Source organism: Mustela nivalis (genome assembly GCF_964662115.1).
Source record: "Mustela nivalis genome assembly, chromosome: 13".
Lineage (NCBI taxonomy): Eukaryota > Metazoa > Chordata > Mammalia > Carnivora > Mustelidae > Mustela > Mustela nivalis.
This window is the reverse complement of record NC_139032.1, coordinates 15620166-15638387: the sequence shown is the minus strand read 5'-3', so window position 1 is coordinate 15638387 and position 18222 is coordinate 15620166. Positions and strand designations below refer to the sequence as shown.

At 44.4% G+C, this 18222-nt stretch overlaps 1 protein-coding gene across 1 annotated transcript in view; it reads left to right on the top strand.

The window, feature by feature from the left end:
• Positions 1-484: 484 nt before the first annotated feature.
• TRPM6 (transient receptor potential cation channel subfamily M member 6) overlaps positions 485-18222 on the top strand; it is a 146452-nt gene continuing 128714 nt past the window's right edge. The window contains 2 exon segments of the mRNA XM_082696485.1: positions 485-769; positions 772-896. Coding sequence (XP_082552611.1) covers positions 580-769; positions 772-896 — 315 coding nt within the window. The 5' untranslated portion in view covers positions 485-579.

The following is an 18222-nucleotide window of genomic DNA, read 5'->3' as shown; positions in this document are numbered from 1 at the left end:
TGCGGCTGTAAGGCTAACTCTTTCATGTCCTCCCCCTACCACTGGGACTCGACGGGAACAAAATAATACCGCAGATATGTCTGTTACTGAACATTCTTTTTGGCCCTCACTTTGATTTAGGTCAGGTTAGAAATACACCTCTTTCCTACACGGGAGGTACATGAGGCGAAAGCGTATCCTGACCATTCCACCGGCCGTAAAAGGCAGCGTGTGGAGGTGGAGCCCGGATCCGACTCCACAGGTCAGAAGCTCAGAGGAGGCTTTGCTAGCAGGCCGGCCCGTCAAGGATGAAAGCCCGACCAGCTGTGGAGCGCTTACAGGTGGGTAGGGCGGCCCCGGCCCGGCGGGGCAAAAGGGCTTCAGGCCATTTACCTGATCTGCACCCGGGGCCCCGGGCGGCTGTGGGTGGGGCCAGTCGCGCACGTATCTAAGTGGGATCTAGAATAGCTCGGACTTACGAAACACCTGCCTGCCGGTCCTCAGGTCCCCACCTGAAGCTGATTATCATCTCTGAGGTTTCGGCGGACGCAGGGCACCCACTCAAGGGCAGGTCCCGCAGTCCCCGTTCCAGGAGCTGGAATGGGGCCAGCGCGGAGGCGGTGTCCCAGCGGAAACCTAACGGGGCCCGGGGCTCGGCTGGGCGCGGTGGGGACAGGTCTCCGGAGAGGAGGTAGCGCTGCGGTTCCGCTCGCGACCGGCGGCGGAGGAGACCGGACGTGGCGTGAGCCGGCCGCGGGGAGGAGAAAAGGCGCAGCCCCGAGCGGCAAGGGCCGGTCTGGCCGGAGGGGATCGGGACGAGCCGGGCGCGGCGGTTCCCCGGAGGCCGCGGGAGAAGCGTTGCGCCGGCGGTGTGCGCCCGGCGCCGCAGGCCCGGAGCGATGAGAGTGCTGGTCAAGGTAAACTCCGGCCCCCACCGGCCGCTCATCCCTCGGCTCGCGCCGCCGGGGCTCGAGCCTCGCGACTCGCAGCCTCGGGACCCGCGGACAGGCTCCCCTCCGCTCGTGGCCCGGGGCGCCACTGGAAGTTCTGGCGGCTTGGAGAGGGAGGGCGCCCCCAGCCTCTGGGGACGCTGGGGACTTAGGGAGAGGAGTGGAGACCCTGGTCCTGGCTTTGTCTCACAAGGCAAGCGAGCCTCACCCGGGCTCTCACTTCGCTACTCTGGAGGGGCCACGCGCTGCGTGTGAATGCCGGGCGTTCGTGGCGCGCGCTGCATTTTCCGTGTTTCCGCACAGCCTGGTTCCGAGCACTGTCTGCGGAGCCAGAGCACCTGAGCGAGCTTACCTGCTCCACCACCGACTGTGATCCTGAGCAAGTTACTTAATCGGTGTAATTCTTCCTGATCTGGAAAGCGGGATAATATTTATAATTGGAAGATTAAATCCGATGCTCTATATGCTTGGCACTTAGAAAATGATGCCTGACCTACTTAGCGGGGTGCAAAAGTTTGTCACGGTTAACACCTCACCTTGGCAATAACCCTGTGAGGTCTATCCTCGCCCCGCCCTTCAGCCCACCCCACCGGTGTCCAGGTGAGGAAAACGAAGCTGAAGGAGGAAAATAAAGCAGCAAACCCAGGGCAGTGCTTTAAAACACTAAGAATGTGAGTATTCTGTCCGCACCTAGGATTTTGATCATTTGTTCCTAGGGAGAAGGAGGGTCACCCGTAACTGCCAAAGTGGGAGCTGAATTTTTTAGTTTCTTTTCCCTGGTGTATGAATTTTGATGTGAATGTTTCATCTGCTTTGGATTCTACCACAGCTGGTAAAGCATTAAATATTCTGATTAGACTGACTCCTGGGTTTGACTGTGAAGAGTCTGGACGTTTCTTCTCTTCCTACCCCTACCAGCCCCTATCTTCTAGGGATTATAAATCATTCCCGATGGCACTCGGCAGGAGCCTCCTTTTGGGGGCCAAAATTAGGGACCAGTTCTCTGGAATTAAACTTGCCTTGATACAAAGGGTATGAATAGCACTTTGAGTTCATTGTACCCTGGAGGAGAAGGAAAAGACCCCATACAGCACACTGGCGATTTGCCACAAATTTGGGTCTTATCTTGACTATTTGCAGTTTTAAATCGTGGCTCATGTTTTTGGCAAGACATCTGTGCCAAAACTCTCAAGGACCTGAAATATGTCACTGGATTTTTTTTTTTTTTTAAGATTTTATTTGTCAGAGAGAGAAAGAGAGAGAGATCACAAGTAGGAGGAGAGGCAGGCAGAGGCAGAGGAAGAAGCAGGTTCCCTGCCAAGCAAGGACCCCAATATGGGACTCGATCCCAGGATGCTAGGATCGTGACCTGAGCCAAAGGCAACAACTTAACCAACTGAGCCACCCAGGCATCCCTGTCGCTGGATTTTTTGATCATGGGTGTTGAGGATAGGCTGAAGAGCCAATCTGAGAGTGACTTTCATTACACTTCTGTAGACTCATCCAGTGTTGGAACTTCCAAATGTCCATGCGCCCTGTATCTGTTACCATTATTTTTTCGTGTCCCATCAGAAATCTACATGGCAACTATTTCGTATTAAAAAAAAAATCATGTTAGGTAAGATATTCCAAAGTGGGTCTCAGTTGTGGCTTTTTTTTTTTTAACTTCTTAGTTTTATTGAAGTTGTATATGTAGTTCAGAGTCTAATAATTCCATAAAGTTCGTTACTAAAAACAGCAGAACCCTCCATCATTTCCTGCTTTTCTGAAACTGCAATCATGTTCATCTCTTTTAGCTTGTTGATGCTTGTTCATGCCTCTGGATAATACTTATGTGGCTCCTTGATTTTTCAGGTGTAGTCATTGGAATACTTTCCAGATGGAATATAAGGATTTAGATTTCTTTTGCATTGCTGCATATACCATTCACATGGTCCTTCCTGTTCATAACATCTACAGAATACAGCTGTCCATAATTTTTAGTTAGGTCAATATTTAGTCTGGTCCACATTATTATGCTTTCCTACACACACACACACACACACAGTATTAAAAGCTAAATTAAGTAGTTTATGATTACTCCCCCTTTCTATCTTTAGATAGAAAGACAGAGTGGTCTTTGCGTGTTTCCAGAATTTTCTATGGTGTTTTCACTGATATAACTAAAAAGTTCTTTGCCTATATCTCCTCTCAAGATGATCTCATGTAATATCTGTTTTAACCAACTTGATCTTGAGTACAGCTTTCTGACTTGCTTCGCCTGTCCAGACCTTTCCAGTCTTGATGTTGGATGCACAAATGCAGATTCCCTTTTCCTCTTATGCTGGTTCCTGTTTCTTATATCCCATGTCCTTGTTACTCCCCCCCCCCCATCATTTTGGTGGAGCACTTTTTCCAGTAGCTTTCTGAGAAAGGGTACATGTCAGGTACATTGAATTGGTGTATTGTTATGACAAATTATCCACTTAGACTTTTTTCCCTTAAAGTTCTGCTAATGATGCAAAAATAATTTCTTGTGGTAAACCTTTCAAGTATTAATAGAAATTCAAACAGAAAGTTCCCTTTCTCTCTCTCATCTTTATATCTCTCTCCAATCAAGAGGTATTCAAACTGTTGGATTTGAAGCATTTAATCACTCTTTGGATTCATTCAGTCAACAGATATTTATGAATTTATAAGTGCCAACTGTGTGCTGAGACCTATTCCAGAACTTGGGAATAGACAGCAAACAAAACTTCTTTTTGAGGTGGGGGAGAATGGTGTGCTGCTTCTCGATGCTGGACCTGAGCTTTACTGCTGCTTTGGTTAGCTGCTTTTTCTTCTCTTGGAATACAAACCTCACACAATCCAGGGTCTCTCTGTCTGTCTCTCTTTTCCTTTCTCGGTATAAAATCATGACCGTTACAAATTGAACTGCATAGCTGTGTGTCACTAGAGCACCAACATCCCAGAAATAGATTTTCTGAATGGATAAACACAATGTGGTGTGTTTACACGCGCATACACACACGCACACGCAGTGGAATATTTAGCCTTAAAGAGGAAAGAAATTCCGACACATGATACAACATGGATGAACCTTGAAGATGTTATGCTAAGTAAAAGAGGCACTCATCAAAAGACAAATATTGTATGATTTCACTTTATATGAGGTATATAAAGTAGTCCAATTCATAGAAAGAAAAAGTAGAATGAAGGTCATCAAAAGCTGGGAGAGAGGGAAATGAGGTGTTATTTCATGAGTGTAGAGTTGCAGTGTTGCAGGATGAAAAGTTTTGGAGATTGGTTGCACAAATATGTGAATATATTTAACAGTACTAACCTGGACTCTCTTTTTTTTTTTTTAATTTATTTATTTGACAGACAGAGATCACAAGTAGGCAGAGAGGCAAGAAGAGAGAGAGGGGGAAGCAGGCTTCCCGTGGAACAGAGAGCCCGATGCGGGACTCGATCCCAGGACCTGAGATCATGACCTGAGCCGAAGGCAGCGGCTTAACCCACTGAGCCACGCAGGCGCCCCTAACCTGGACTCTTAAAAATAGTTAAGATGGGGGGCACTTGGGTGGCTCAGTCAGTTAAGCATCTGCATTTGGGCTCTGGTCACAATCCTGGGGTCCCAGGATCAAGTCCTGCTTTGGAATCCCTGCTTACAGGGGAGTCTGCTTCTCCCTCTGCCTGCTGCTCCACCTGGCTTGTGTTCTCTCTCTGACAAATAAATAAATATTAAAAAAATAGTGAAGAAGGCAAATTCTATATTATGTGCATTTTATCACAATTAAATGAAAACAAACAAAAACCCAGAAGTTTTCATGCAAACTCCGTAATGGGATGCATCCTGTAATTTGATGAGGGTGATGGAATCTGCTTGCAGCTGGGTTCAGCTACTGCCCGGAATCTGTGGTTTCTAGGGTATGCGGAGTGGGTAGCAATGGATTGCCCTGGAACTTTCTTTTGATGCACTTAGCACCAGAACGTTTGGCAGGTCACCTTGTTGGGGTGGACTAATGCTGCTTTCTCTTTCTTCCATGGGATTTCCATATCTCTGGGGAAGAGGCCCTCAGTTATTTATAGTGCTGATAAACTAACTGAGACTGTTGGAGTGCCGTGACCGGTTATGCACCTGGGAGCAGCAAGAAGTGGTAGTTTTGTTTGGCTTAGGGGTTACATTCTTTTTATGAGCTTGTAAGCATGTGCCTCTTGAGAGTCTCCTAACCCATTTCGACTGGAAACGAAGAGGTTTTCTTGGTAGCACCAGGAGGTGCCTTCCCCGCACTTTGCCTGTCTGTGTTTGCTCTACAGCCCTGTGCTCTGGTTCTTCAGACGTCCAGGCGTGGGCATCAAATCCAGGTATCCCAGGATTGCAGTGGTGCTGTGTGTCTTGGCTGCAGAGATCAGCCTGGTGGATGTGGCTGTGCTCTGTTCTACCTCTCTGTAAACTGTGTATGGCCGTCACACGGAATTTTCTTCCAGGGACACCTGGGGGTCTCAATCTGCTAAGCGTCCTACTCTTGGTTTTGGCTCAGGTCATGATCTCCAGGTTGTGAGATCAAGCTCTGCTTGGGGTTCTCTTTCTCCCTCTCCCTTCCCATTTACCCCCACCCCCTAGAAAAAGAATTTTCTTCCTGGCAAACTCAAAGCCCAGTGGGAGGAATGACTATGGGCAACTGTTGGGTCCCCCCAAAATTGGGTACCCCAGTAATGGGTCTGTGATTAAAGGAGCGAGACTGATACAAAGCGAAGGTCAAGCAAAGCTTTATTTTGCAACAAGCATCAGGAATCATACCGGCCGTCAAACAGACCAGTTGGGGACGCCCCTCCAGAGAGGACGACCCCTCCCTGCTTCCCAGACTAACTCTTATAGAGTAAAAGCCATGTGGTTGGGCCTGGCCACACACAGGTGGCCAATGAGATTGTAACACACACAGGAAACTCCACAGTGATGGTAGGCGACAAATTAAATTACAGTTTATCCTGGTAGACACTTGAACCAGCCTTTCACACCTTGGTTAGGATTGGCACCAAAAGGCTCCCAAAGGGTGGGGGGCCCATACTCCGTGGTAGCTAAGGAGACAGTATGTGCCCCCACTGATTGAATACCTCCACCTGGCCTGACCCACCCTTGTACTTGGACTTGGTTACCTGGGACTGGTTTCCCGGACTTGCTTTTAAGTAAGTTCCCTGGTGGGGGTGGGGGGGGGGCAAGGTCAATTTAAGCTTTACAGCAAAATGGCAGTTCAACCAGGGTGGGGCTGCTCTGGCTGAATAGGCCCTTACACAACCCAAGTTCTCTGTTCAGTTTGTTGATGGTGGATTCAGAGTTTCTTAAAATGGTCATTTTTGACATGAGCAAACCACCTGGTACAGGGGTAGAAACATCCCTGTCTGAGACTTCTGCTTCTGTGCAGGTGTGTGGGGTGACCTTGGAGAAAATACCCTTTCTTGGTATTTTATTCCCCTGCCATGTGTGCAAGATCAACATTCTTTTTATCTTTCCTTGTATCGGAACGTGTTGGGATAAGGGCCAGGAGGGCCCCCTTAAATTGCCCATACCAGCTAAAGGGTCAGAGCTAGGCAAAAGTTTCCTTGTGATTAGATCATAGAGCCTGATAAGAACACACCATTTTGGAATGCCTGGCATGCTCTTCATCACTGATTTTCCTTACTTGTAATAAAAAAAAAGGGGCAGAATGTGGTAATTAAATCTCTAGAAGTATCAGCAACAAGGTGAGAAGAGTAATAAAAGGAATACTGGGAAAAGGTAGTTTTACTGCTGGCTGCATGCCCTTTCGCCTTAGGGAAGCTACCTCAGTTTCCTTAACTATAAAGCAAATAGCTACCTTTCACTGGCCACCTCCTTCTAAGAGCTCCTAATGTGTTTTGAGGCAGAAATTTCTTTGAAAATCCAAAGAAAGCGATAGATCCAGGAGCTCAAAAACTCAAACTCAAAAACCAGGCCTGCTGCGGACTCAGGTTTACTGGTCATTATAAGCCTCGACTAAACATGGCGGCCCACAGTTGGCCCCAGCTGACCGTTGCCAAGTTGAAATGCAAGCCAAGTACTGCCGGATTCTGTGCCCCTCTTCCTTTTTATAGAAAATGCAGATAAAAAGATTCTTTCTTGAATGTGAAACCTCTTGGTTTTTTACCTTTCAGTAGTTGCTTCAGAAGATTTTTAGAAGAACTTTATTGGTTGAATGCAACACCTTTGTGGTCTAATTTCTTTCTGCCGGTGGGCCATTACTTACTTATTAAATACAGTAGTCCCTTCTTGTCTTTGGTGGTTTTCTGCGGTTTTAGTCAACCACAGTGTGGAAGCAGATGATCCTCCTTCCAGCAAATCATCGCGAAGCTGAGTCATCTCATGCTACATTACTGTGCCTTTGTCGTTCAGCTCATCAGCTCACTTCATCTCCTCACACAGGGATTCTAGCATCCCACATCGTCCTGGTCGTAAGGATGAGTACAATACAATAAGATTTTAAGGGAGGGAGAGTACATTTACATACCTTATTGTAATTATTTATTATTAGTTATTGTGCCTTATTTATTTATTTATTTATTTCTTAAAGCTCTTATTTATTTATTTGACAGAGAGCACAACTAAGCAGAGAGGCAGGCAGAGGGTGAGGGAGAAGCAGGCTCCCTGCTGAGCAGGGAGTCCCTGCAGGACTCCATCCCAGGACCCTGGGATCATGGCCTGAACCACCCAGGTGCCCTATGCTTCATTTACAAATTAAACTTCATCATAGGTATGTGGGTCCAGGAAAAAAAATATAGCCTACATAGTATCCAATACTACCTGCTCTTTCCAGCATCCACTGGGAGTCTTGGAATGTATCCGCCATGGATTAGGGGGACTATTGTGGTTTTCTGTGATGGGTCAGTCTTTTTCTTTGCCTGTGCTTCTCCCCACTTAAAAAGTTTTGAGATATAATTCAGATATCCCATAATCCACCTATTTATTTATTTATTTTTAGGTAGTCTTCACACCCAGTTTGGGTCTTGAACTCCTAACCCTGAGATAAGGAATCACATGCTCTACCAACTGAGCCATCCAGGTACCCCTAGTTCACCTAGTTAAAGTATACAATTTAGTGGCTTTTAGTATATTCACAGAATCCTCCATCTATCACTACAGTCCATTTTATAACATCTGTCATCTCTAAAAGAAGCCCCAGACCCCTTAGCTGTCAACTCTTTGTCCCTATATCCCCACCAGCCCTAGGCAACCACTGATCTACCTTCTGCCACTATAGATCTGTCTCTTCCAGGCATCGTATATAGATGGCCACCTACAAGAAGTTTTCCTTTTTATTTGTTTCTTTCATTTATCTTAAGGTTTTCAGAGTTCATCCATGTAGGGTGTTTTTTTGTATTGCTGCATAATATTCCATATCACATTTTATTTGTCCATCAGTTGATGGACATTTGGGTTGTTTGTGATCTTTGGCTATTATGAATAATGTTTCTGTGGACATTTGTGTATAGGGTTTCGTATGGACATACATTTTCATTTCTCTCAGGTAGGTACCCAGAAGTGGAGTTAATAATTCTATGTTTAGCGTTTTGAAGAACTGCCAGACTGTTTTCCAGACAGATTGTGCACAGTGTATATGATAGTTTCAGTTTCTCCCCATCCCTTATATGATCTTACTTGTTGAGTATAGTATTCCCAGTGTGAAGAGGTGTCTCATTGTGGTTTAGATTTGCATTTCCTTCATGAGTAATGATGTTGAGGATATTCATGTGTTTATTAGCCATTTGTCTGTCTTCTTTGGAAAACTGTTGGTTCAGACCCTTAGTGTGGCCCTTATGTTTGACCCAGCTCTTGAGATTTTCTCCTGAGAAACACACATTTCACATCGGCACAAGAGGGGATATGTTCTTTTTATTATTTTAATTTTAATTTAATTAACAAAAGGGAATATGTCCTAAGTAAGACCCCCCCAATGAATACCTGAAACTGTGGGTAGTATCAAACCCAAGACCTACATACTGTTTTTTCCTATATGTACACACTTACGGTGTGTACACACTATAGTAAGAGAGTAAGGAGATGACTGTCTGTAGCAAATAATAAACAATTCTAAGAATATACTGTAATAAAAGTTGTGTGAATGTGGTGTCTTGCAAAATATCTTCTCCTACCGTCCTTCCCCTTCCTGTGATGATGTGAGACGAGGTGAGATAAGAATATCGGCTTCATGACGTAGCATCAGGCTACTGTTGGTCTTTTGATGATTTGTTACACTGGGGTTGACGGCAGGTCACTAAAACCGTGGACAAGGGGGGACCGCTGTACACAGTTTTCAGGGGTTCATGACCCTCTTGATATTTCTCTGTGAGTCTGAGGATACTCACAGTAAGCCTCCGGTATAGCAGGGATTTTTCTGGGCATTTCACATGCTTGATCTTAGTCATATTATCTTTGAGGGACCTCGTGGGACTCATGTGAGGATCAGATGCTCAGGAAAGTGATTTGTAAACCATAAAACAAGGTACAGCTTCGGGGGTTGCTATAAGTGCAAGCTCTGTAGGTGAGTGATAGTGAACTGACACTGGTAAGGGCATGGACGGAGTCGGGCGGCCATGTTTGAATCCTAGTGTCGCTTTTGTGAGCCATTGTGTTTTGGGGCAGTTCAACTTCTCTGACTCTGTTTTCATTTGTAAAATGGAGTTAGTAACTGACCTACTTCCCACGTCTTCTTGAGCAATACATGGTTACCATGTTGCCGTGGACTGTTTGTGTCTCCCAAAATGTGTATGTTGAAGCCCTGATCTGTGCGGTGGTATTCAGAGGTGGAGCCTTTGGGAGGTAATTAGGTCCTGAGGGTGGAGCCCTCTTAAAAGGGAGGGATGCCCTTATAAGAAGGCACACGGGAGAGATGATCTCTGTCGTGTGAAAATACAGTGAGAAGGCAAGCACTGCAAACCATGAAGACGGCTCACACCAGAACTTGACCATCTGGGTGCCCTGGTTTGGGACTTCTGTTCTCCAGAACTGTAAGAAATAAACATCTGTAGTATAAAGCCCAGGTGTATGGTATTCTGTGGTTTGTAGTAGCCCAAACTGACTAAACCAGCTGCTATTAATACTGTCTTGCAGAATGAACTAGGCATATTGTAGTGGAGCAGGTTGGTCTTTGAATATGGAAATATCTTCCTTCTTTCTGGAAAAAATAGGTGTCCTCCATGGATCTTTAAAAGAACCAAGAAGTTTTTGTAAATCAAATCTTAGAATCTTAGGAAAGAGGATTTTACTCCCCTAAGAACATAAGCCCACAGTATACTTCATAGATCCTTGGTCTAGCTCAGATAATCCTCTCCAAATTTGTCACTACTGTTAGTGTGTGCTTAGAAGTGATGTAAAAAAACAAACAACAACAACAAAAAAACCCAAAGCCACACCCTGCCCACTGCTTCCCCATAATCTTTGTCCTTACCTGGCCTAGAGGAACTCAGGATTCCAGGCGATTTTGCTCTGTGGCAGGAGGGTCAAGCAAGTAGGCATTGTTGTATTAAAGCAGAGAGGCATGTCCTAAATCGTAAAATTTAAACTTTCTAAAATTTGTTAGAGTCTTTAGGCCAGCAAACTAGGAGAGAATGGTGAATCGGCCTAAGATGTTGTAGAGTGGATCTTTGCTTTTCAATGTAATAAGAACCATTCAGGCTCTTATTTTGGTCCCCTGCGCTTGTAGCCACTGCCCTTCAGAGGGAAACCACATTCTTGAAAAGCAACTCTTAGAGTAGACATTTTTCAGACAAAAATTGTATCTCTCTGGCTGGTGTTTGGGGTCAGCAAACATGGAGTGTGATAGGCAATAGGTGAGCCCTCTGAGGTCCACTCCGTGGAGTCATTTTTTTTTTTTTTTAAAGTGGCCAAATAGGTAAGGATTTCTTTTTTTTTTTTTTTTAAGATTTTATTTATTTACTTGAGAGAGACAGTGAGAGAGAACATGAACAAGGAGAAGGTCAGAGAGAGAAGCAGACTCCCCATGGAGCTGGGAGTCCGATGCGGGACTCGATCCTGGGACTCCAGGATCATGACCTGAGCCGAAGGCAGTCGTCCAACCAACTGAGCCACCCAGGCGTCGGCAGTCGTCCAACCAACTGAGCCACCCAGGCGTCCCCCGTGGAGTCATCTTGATGTCAGAGTCTATCTTCCAGTTTAACTAAAGGGAGAAGCTCTGTAGGCTTCAGTCTACCAGAGAGTTCCTGAGAGTGACTGGGATGCCAATGTCTTAGGAGTTTTGTTCTCAGACCTACAGAGTGAGTGAGTGTGTGTGTGTGTCTTGGATTTTACTAAAGAAAACATTTTCATGACACTTGTTAAAGATGGTAAGGAAGATTTTCTTCAAGGGGGTCTGCTGCAGTGGGGGTTTTGCAGTGAGAGACGGGGCTCAACTCCTAGTACAACAACAAGTGGAGATGGATAGTGGGGGAGCGAAGTGGGGGGGGGGGTCAGTGAATGGAAAATTACAAGAGAAAAGATCAAAGCCAGAAGGATTCTTGCTAAACCAACTCAACAGGATTCTTGCTGAAGGTAGGCCAGGGTGATGAGATACGAAGGGTGGGGGATTTTCACTTACTGACCCAGCAGATTCTTGCTAAAACTGCCTCAGCGGGGCCAACTACAAGGCCCAAGGTTACAGCCTAGTCAGAAAAAGGACTCAGCTCAGGAAGAGCCTGAACCAAGTTTGGTCAAGGAGAGAGTCTTGGTTGGTTTGAGACACGAGGTGGCTAAGGCAGACTGTTCCTGTTTACGTAATACAATCACAAAATACTGTGAGCATTTGAGGGACACGGCCTTAAAAGAGAAAAGCTGCTTTTCTTTTGTTTAATCCCTCTCTTATAATTGCCTTCTTGGGTCATTTCAAGGTCTTTCCCTTATGGATATAATATATTTCTTCCCGTTTTACAATAGCAGAAGACATACAGAAGAAATAGCCTAATGACTAAAACTCCGTGATCAGGAAAAGCTGCTCTGTAGTTTGGCTCCTCGGTGACAAGAGAATGAGAAAGGCATCGTGTGGTAGTTATCTTCCCTTTTCCTTCCTGAATTGCACTGAAAGAACAGTCGGTTTCTAAACAACATTGGAATTTTGAAAATCAAGTGTAACAGCCAGAAAGAGTTGGGAAACGTCATCCTAGCAAATGGCCATTTCTCATCTGGCAGCCTCCATTATTAGTTCTCAGCATCCCACTGACAGACTTGTGATTCTCAACTTCCAGGACCACACCATTTTATTAAAACATCATTTTTCTTACGGAATACTAGTGGAATTAGTTATTCTGGATGAGAATTCTATTCTTCTGAAGAAAACAAAAACAAACCCGGACTTAAATCTTTTAGCTTAAATTAAGATAAAAATATTAAAGGTTTCTGTCCTTTAAATCAACTTAAACATCTCAAAGATTTTTTTTAAAGAAGTAAGCTGAAAATCTTAGATAAACATCTTAACATTAGGGTATAAGAATTAGGGGAGGGAATATTCTGAACTGAGAGCTGGCAGAAATCTCTTGGAAAAGAGTCTGCCAAAATTGTACCCCGTGCAAACAAGTGTGTATACCCTCATAGATGATCCTTTGTCAAATACATTTAGGGGACCAATGGATAATAATGGATTTCTTTCTTCTGGAGAGTACACTATTTGCATATGTTTATAAAACCACAAAACATTTTCTTTTCATCCCATGCATTACCTTTGTTCTCTAGGATCTACTTAAACTCTGGTAAAGTGTTCGAATGTGTACCCAGAACTCAGGTGGACATTGGGGATACTACAATCAACAAGACAGTTCCCCATGTTCTGGGGCTTAGAGTATAGTTAGTCTAAATGGGTCAGGTTGTACAGGACCTGGGGGCAAACACCGAAGGCTCAGGGGCACAGGGAAGGGAATCCTGATTCAGAGAGTTTCTATGAAGGTTTTCATGTTGTCTCTCTCTCTCTTTTTTTTTTTTTTAAATTTTATTTATTTGAGAGAGAGGGAGTGTGAGAGTGGAGAGGTCAGAGGAAGAGCAGACTCTCCGCCGCGCAGGGAGCCGGATGCGGGACTCGATCCCAGGACTCCAGGATCATGACCTGAGCCGGAAGGCAGTCGCTTAACCAACTGAGCCACCCAGGCACTCCTCATGTTGTCTCTCTTGATGGCAAAAGGGGCGGAGTGGAGAATGTCCTTAGCAGAGAACAGCGTGGAAGGAACGGGAGGCGAATGCGGAGAATTCGAAGTTGTTCGTTATATTTAGAATGTAGAGACTGAAGCAGGGAGAGGGAAGAGATGAGGGAGCAGCTCGGATGTGGTGCGCAGTGGGCTGCACACATGGTGAAGGACTTTTAAACATGCCTCATGACCTTGGGAGAACCACTGAAAGGTTTTAGGTGAGAATGACATGTTGACTGCTTCACTTTAAGAAGGCTGGAGGCTTGGGACGCCTGGGTTGGGTGTCTGCCTTTGGCTCAGGTCCTGATCCCAGGGTTCTGGGTGAGTCCCATATGAGGCTGCCCCTGCTCTGTGGGGAGTCTTCTCCCTTCTTCTCCCTCTCCCTCTGCCTGCCACGCCCCCTGCTTATACTCTTGCTTGCTTGCTCTTCCAGGCTTTCTCTCGGGCAAATAAATAGGTGAATCTTAAAAACAAAAACAAAACAAAAAAACCTCTCTAGGCTTTACTGCAGAGAATGGATCAGAGAAGGGAAATCGGGAGGCAGAAAGACTGAAGGGAGGCCATCTAGCCAAGAATTCATGGTGACTTTAGGATCCTGGCGATATAAATGCAGAGGTGGGCAGATGCAAGAGATATTTAAGAAATAGATACTAAGAAATAGATAGGTCGTGATGGTTGACTAGGAAGTAAGGATGGGGAGGAATGAACGATGATGCTCTGCTTTCCCACTTGGATGCCTCGATATGCTGTCGAGCACTTGGGGAAGGGAGGTGGGGGATAGGTTTGGTGAGGGAAACAAGGGATACAGACATGGACAGGTTACTTTGAAGTAGCATAATCCTTTGTTCCCTTTAAAACCTGCTGAGGTCACTAAGGTGGATTTTATATATCCCGCCACCAAATTGCATACCGTGAATGGACTGCCATAGTCAATGGGTGACTAAAACAGCCCCCCCCCCACCTTGCCCCATACTCTATCTCCTCCTCCTGTCCTTTCTCTGCTGTAACCCACGACTTCTCAAAGATGTGACTTCCATAGATAACAATCAGCAAGCCAGTACTCTCTTCACTGAAGTCCTTTGAAGTCTTCTGGTCATCAGTTGTCTTGCTGCTATTCAAATTTTCATATATTTTCAAAGTTCTCTCAGAAATACTTTTTAACTTCTGAACATTAAAGCCATTTTGGATGCTTGAGATTCTTGTTCCTCGGGCAAGTGCGTTTTTCAGTATTTTATTTTATTTTACAGCTATTTTTAAATTGAAGGAATCTGGTCACTTCAAATTTTTACTTGGAAGGAAGTTGAGTATTAATAAAAAAATACTGTATACAGTGTATCCTCAGTGTATACACAGTATATTCTCTAATATTTTCTCTAGTTTCTCTAATATTCTCTACAGTGTAGTCTCTAACATTTAAGGGTTATTAGTAACTCAAACCTTTTTTTTTTTAATTTTTTTTTATTTATTTGACAGAGATCACAAGTAGGCAGAGAGGCAGGCAGAGAGAGAGAGAGAGAGAGGGAAGCAGGCTCCCTGCTGAGCAGAGGACCTGATGCAGGACTCGATCCCAGGACCCCGAGATCATGACCCTAGCCAAAGGCAGTGGCTTAACCCACTGAACCACACGGGCGCCCCTCAAACCTTTTGCTTATAAATTGGCACACCTTCAGTGGAGGACAACGTGGCAGTATTTGAATTCACTCAGACATTTTACTGGTAGGTTTTTATCTGATAGATACACATGTACGTAAAAGCTATGGTGTACGGATTTTAGCTAAATAAATTATGAGACTTCCATACAAAGGGATACTGGTCAGCCCCCCAAAGAATGAAGGAACTCTATGTGTACAAATATTTAAGAATGTCCAAATTGTTAGTGAAGAAAAAGCAAGGTGCACAACAATGTGTATAATATACCTCTATGTAAAATATTATTTTTTGGTATATGCTTATAAATGCATAGATTATCTTCGGAAGAATACATAACAAAGTGTAACAGGTTCCTTTGGGGAAGGGAAGTGAGATGTCTGGAATACAGGGGTAGGAGGAAGAGTTCATTTCTCCCTGTATCATCTACTATACTTGTCAATTTTATACCCCTTTTAAAGTTATCTGTTTAAAAAAAAAATGTTTCTGAGTCCTGGCTTAGGTGTTCTACAAGTGATAGAGTGAAGGCTTACAATACAAGGACCAACACTATAGTAAATCTTGTTTGTTTTTTGCTATGTGGCAGTTAGGCACACAGTCGTAAAAGGTTTACCTGAAGTGATTATAATTAATTCTTTTTAAAAATAAAAGTGCCTATTTCTAGGTGTACCTAAAGGAATGAAGAATTTATAGCTGGACAGGTGGAAGTTTGTCTGACAACCTCTGGGGGTCAGTCACCCAGGAAGAAAAAGATTTCTCGAGTTTGCTGATAGAGATTTCTGACAGGCTGGCAAAGAAAGTGCATTTACTGTATACCTTGCCCAGGCAGTCCAACCGCCCAGTGATCTCCAGTTACATTTGCTCTTACACTTTACTCTGAATTCTTATTTGCTTAGTGTGGGTGTCTGCAGACCCATAGAGGAACACATTTTTAGGTTAGTGTATCGGGGACATCCTTGGAATATTGTGGGGCAGTTTGCTCCGAAGCCTATCCAATGGGATCCTACTGGCGTTCCCCGTCTATCTTAACTTGGGTGGATCCTCTGTTGAGAGAGTATCCCTATGCTTTGTGATTCGTAGAACGCATGGTATATGGCGTATTGTGCTGTTTCCTGTGAAGGGCTCATCATGAAAAGGGAAAGTATGGTTGCACAGGCTTATCTTCTGCCTCCCATCTTCTCCCTTGATAAGAGGGGCAAAGGAGAATGCTGAGGTTTGCAGCCTTCGGGGTGACATGGGCTGACTTCTGATCCATACATACGTGATGGGGTCTTGGGCAAAATTATAAGAAGGAGGAGCACCTGGGTGGCTCAGTAGGTTAAAGCCTCTGCCTTCAGCTCAGGCCATGATCCCAGGGTCCTGGGATCGAGCCCCGCATCGGGCTCTCTGCTCAGCAGGGAGCCTGCTTCCTCCTCTCTCTCTGCCCGCATCTCTGCCTACTTGTGATCTCTGTCTGTCAAATAAATAAAATAAAATCTTTAAAAAAATCATTTTAAAAAAAAATTAAAAGAAGGAAACGTCTGTCACCCTCTCTTTGCTTCCATCAGGAGAGGAAGCATTTTCTTCTAGGTTGAGCCTTCCTGCTCTGCTGTTCATACCTTTTTTTCACCTAACCCCTACCCCCACCCCCAGAAGTCTCTAAAGTCATGTCATTCTCTCTTGTATTTTCTCCCTTTATTGACTTCTCTCTTACCTACAAACAAGTAAGGTAGGTAAGGTACTAGGCCTTCCCAACATAATATATGGGTTCTTTCAACTTTGCCTCTTAAACATCTTGCAGAAGAGCTCCAGAATTGGTGTTTGGTAGCACCTGCTCCTCCTCCATTAAGAGGTAGTAATAATTGTACCCCTCCCTCAGTCGTGAATATTACTGTAGCTAAAGCACATAAAGCACTTAGCACAGCCTTTGGCAGATACAAAAGGCTTACACACTCGATGGCTTTTGCTTGATATTGTTGAGTTAGTGGCTGTTCTTAATACTGTTTTCCCAAGGGCATATTACACTAGCTGCCTCCTGTTTTGCAACCTATTTCCTTTTTTTTTTTTTTTTAATAGAGTTTATTCTATGTTTTTATATATTTTTTTAAAGTAGGCCTCACACCCACCGTGGAGCCTAATGTGGGGCTGGAACTCCTAACCCTGAGATTAAGACCTGAGGTCAAGAGATTGAGTCGGACACTTAATCATCTGAACCGCTCATCTGCCCCTGCAACCTATTTCCTAAATCTCTCTCAATCTGCTCAGGGATCATGGCCAAAATTGCCATTCTGCTTCCTTCTTTCCTTCCTTCCTTCCCTCCTTCCTTTGATTTTATTTATTTGGCAGAGAGAGAGAACAAGCAGGGAGAATGAGAGGGAGAAGCAGGCTCCCTGCTCTTGGGGCTTGATCCCAGGACCCTGAGACCATGACCCTAGCCCAAGGAAGACACCCAACTGATTGAGCCACCCAGGTGCCTCTCTCGTTATTTTCTTGTCAGTATTAAACTTCTTGGCTTTTCTTTGCAACATCCTACTTTCATAATCACATTTAAAAAATTTTTTTATTTAAGAGAGAAACTTGCTCTCTTCTCTACTTCAGGTATCATGTCACCATCCTGTTAGTAACTCTTTGTTTGTTATCCCCTGAACTCTTTTGCACCACATGTTTAGCTGTTTCCAGAAGTTCTTGGCTCTTTCATTTTCTCTGTTCTCTGCTCCCCAGTGACCTCATGGCTTTTACCAGAAGTGTTCTCTGAATTCTCCTCCAGGCTGAAATCTCTGCATTTCTAACCCCTGTGGCATTCTATCACCACCTCCTAAAACCTCTGTCCTCTTTCAAGGACTTTCCCAAGTCTCTTGTTCTCCCAGATACCTGCAGGCAGAGGGATTTCTGCTTCCAAGGAGCCCCATATACTTTTTTCTCCTTTGGTGTTGGTCTTCGGGACACAGTTTTACTTGTTTTTATTAGTATAATATATACCAACCAAAGTATTTTTGAACGAATGAATAAATGAATGAATGATGCTATTATTCTTAGAGATATTGATATTTTAAAGGAAGAATGGATGAACAGATAAACTATATGCTACCTATGGGTTCTCAAGGGCTCATCTCCCACTTATACTGCAGTGACATCTTTGGGATGGAGAATTTGGTAGGCACTAAAGTCAGCCATACAGTTAGAAATGAATATAGTTATCAAAATATCTTTCAAAAGTAACCCCATTGCTCATAAAGTATCATATGTGAAGATTTGATCTCTAATTGATTTCTCTATGTTGAAAAAAATAGATAAAAACTTTATGAATCTTAATATTTTTTTCATGAAAAGTATATATATTAACTAATAGGTAAACAGATTTATTACTGTTATTTAAAATGGGGCGCCCAGGTGGCTCAGTGGGTTAAGCCTCTGCCTTTGGCTCAGGTCATGATCTCAGGGTCCTGGGATCGAGCCCCCCATCGGGTTCTCTGCTCAGCGGGGAGCCTGCTCCCCCCCCACCACC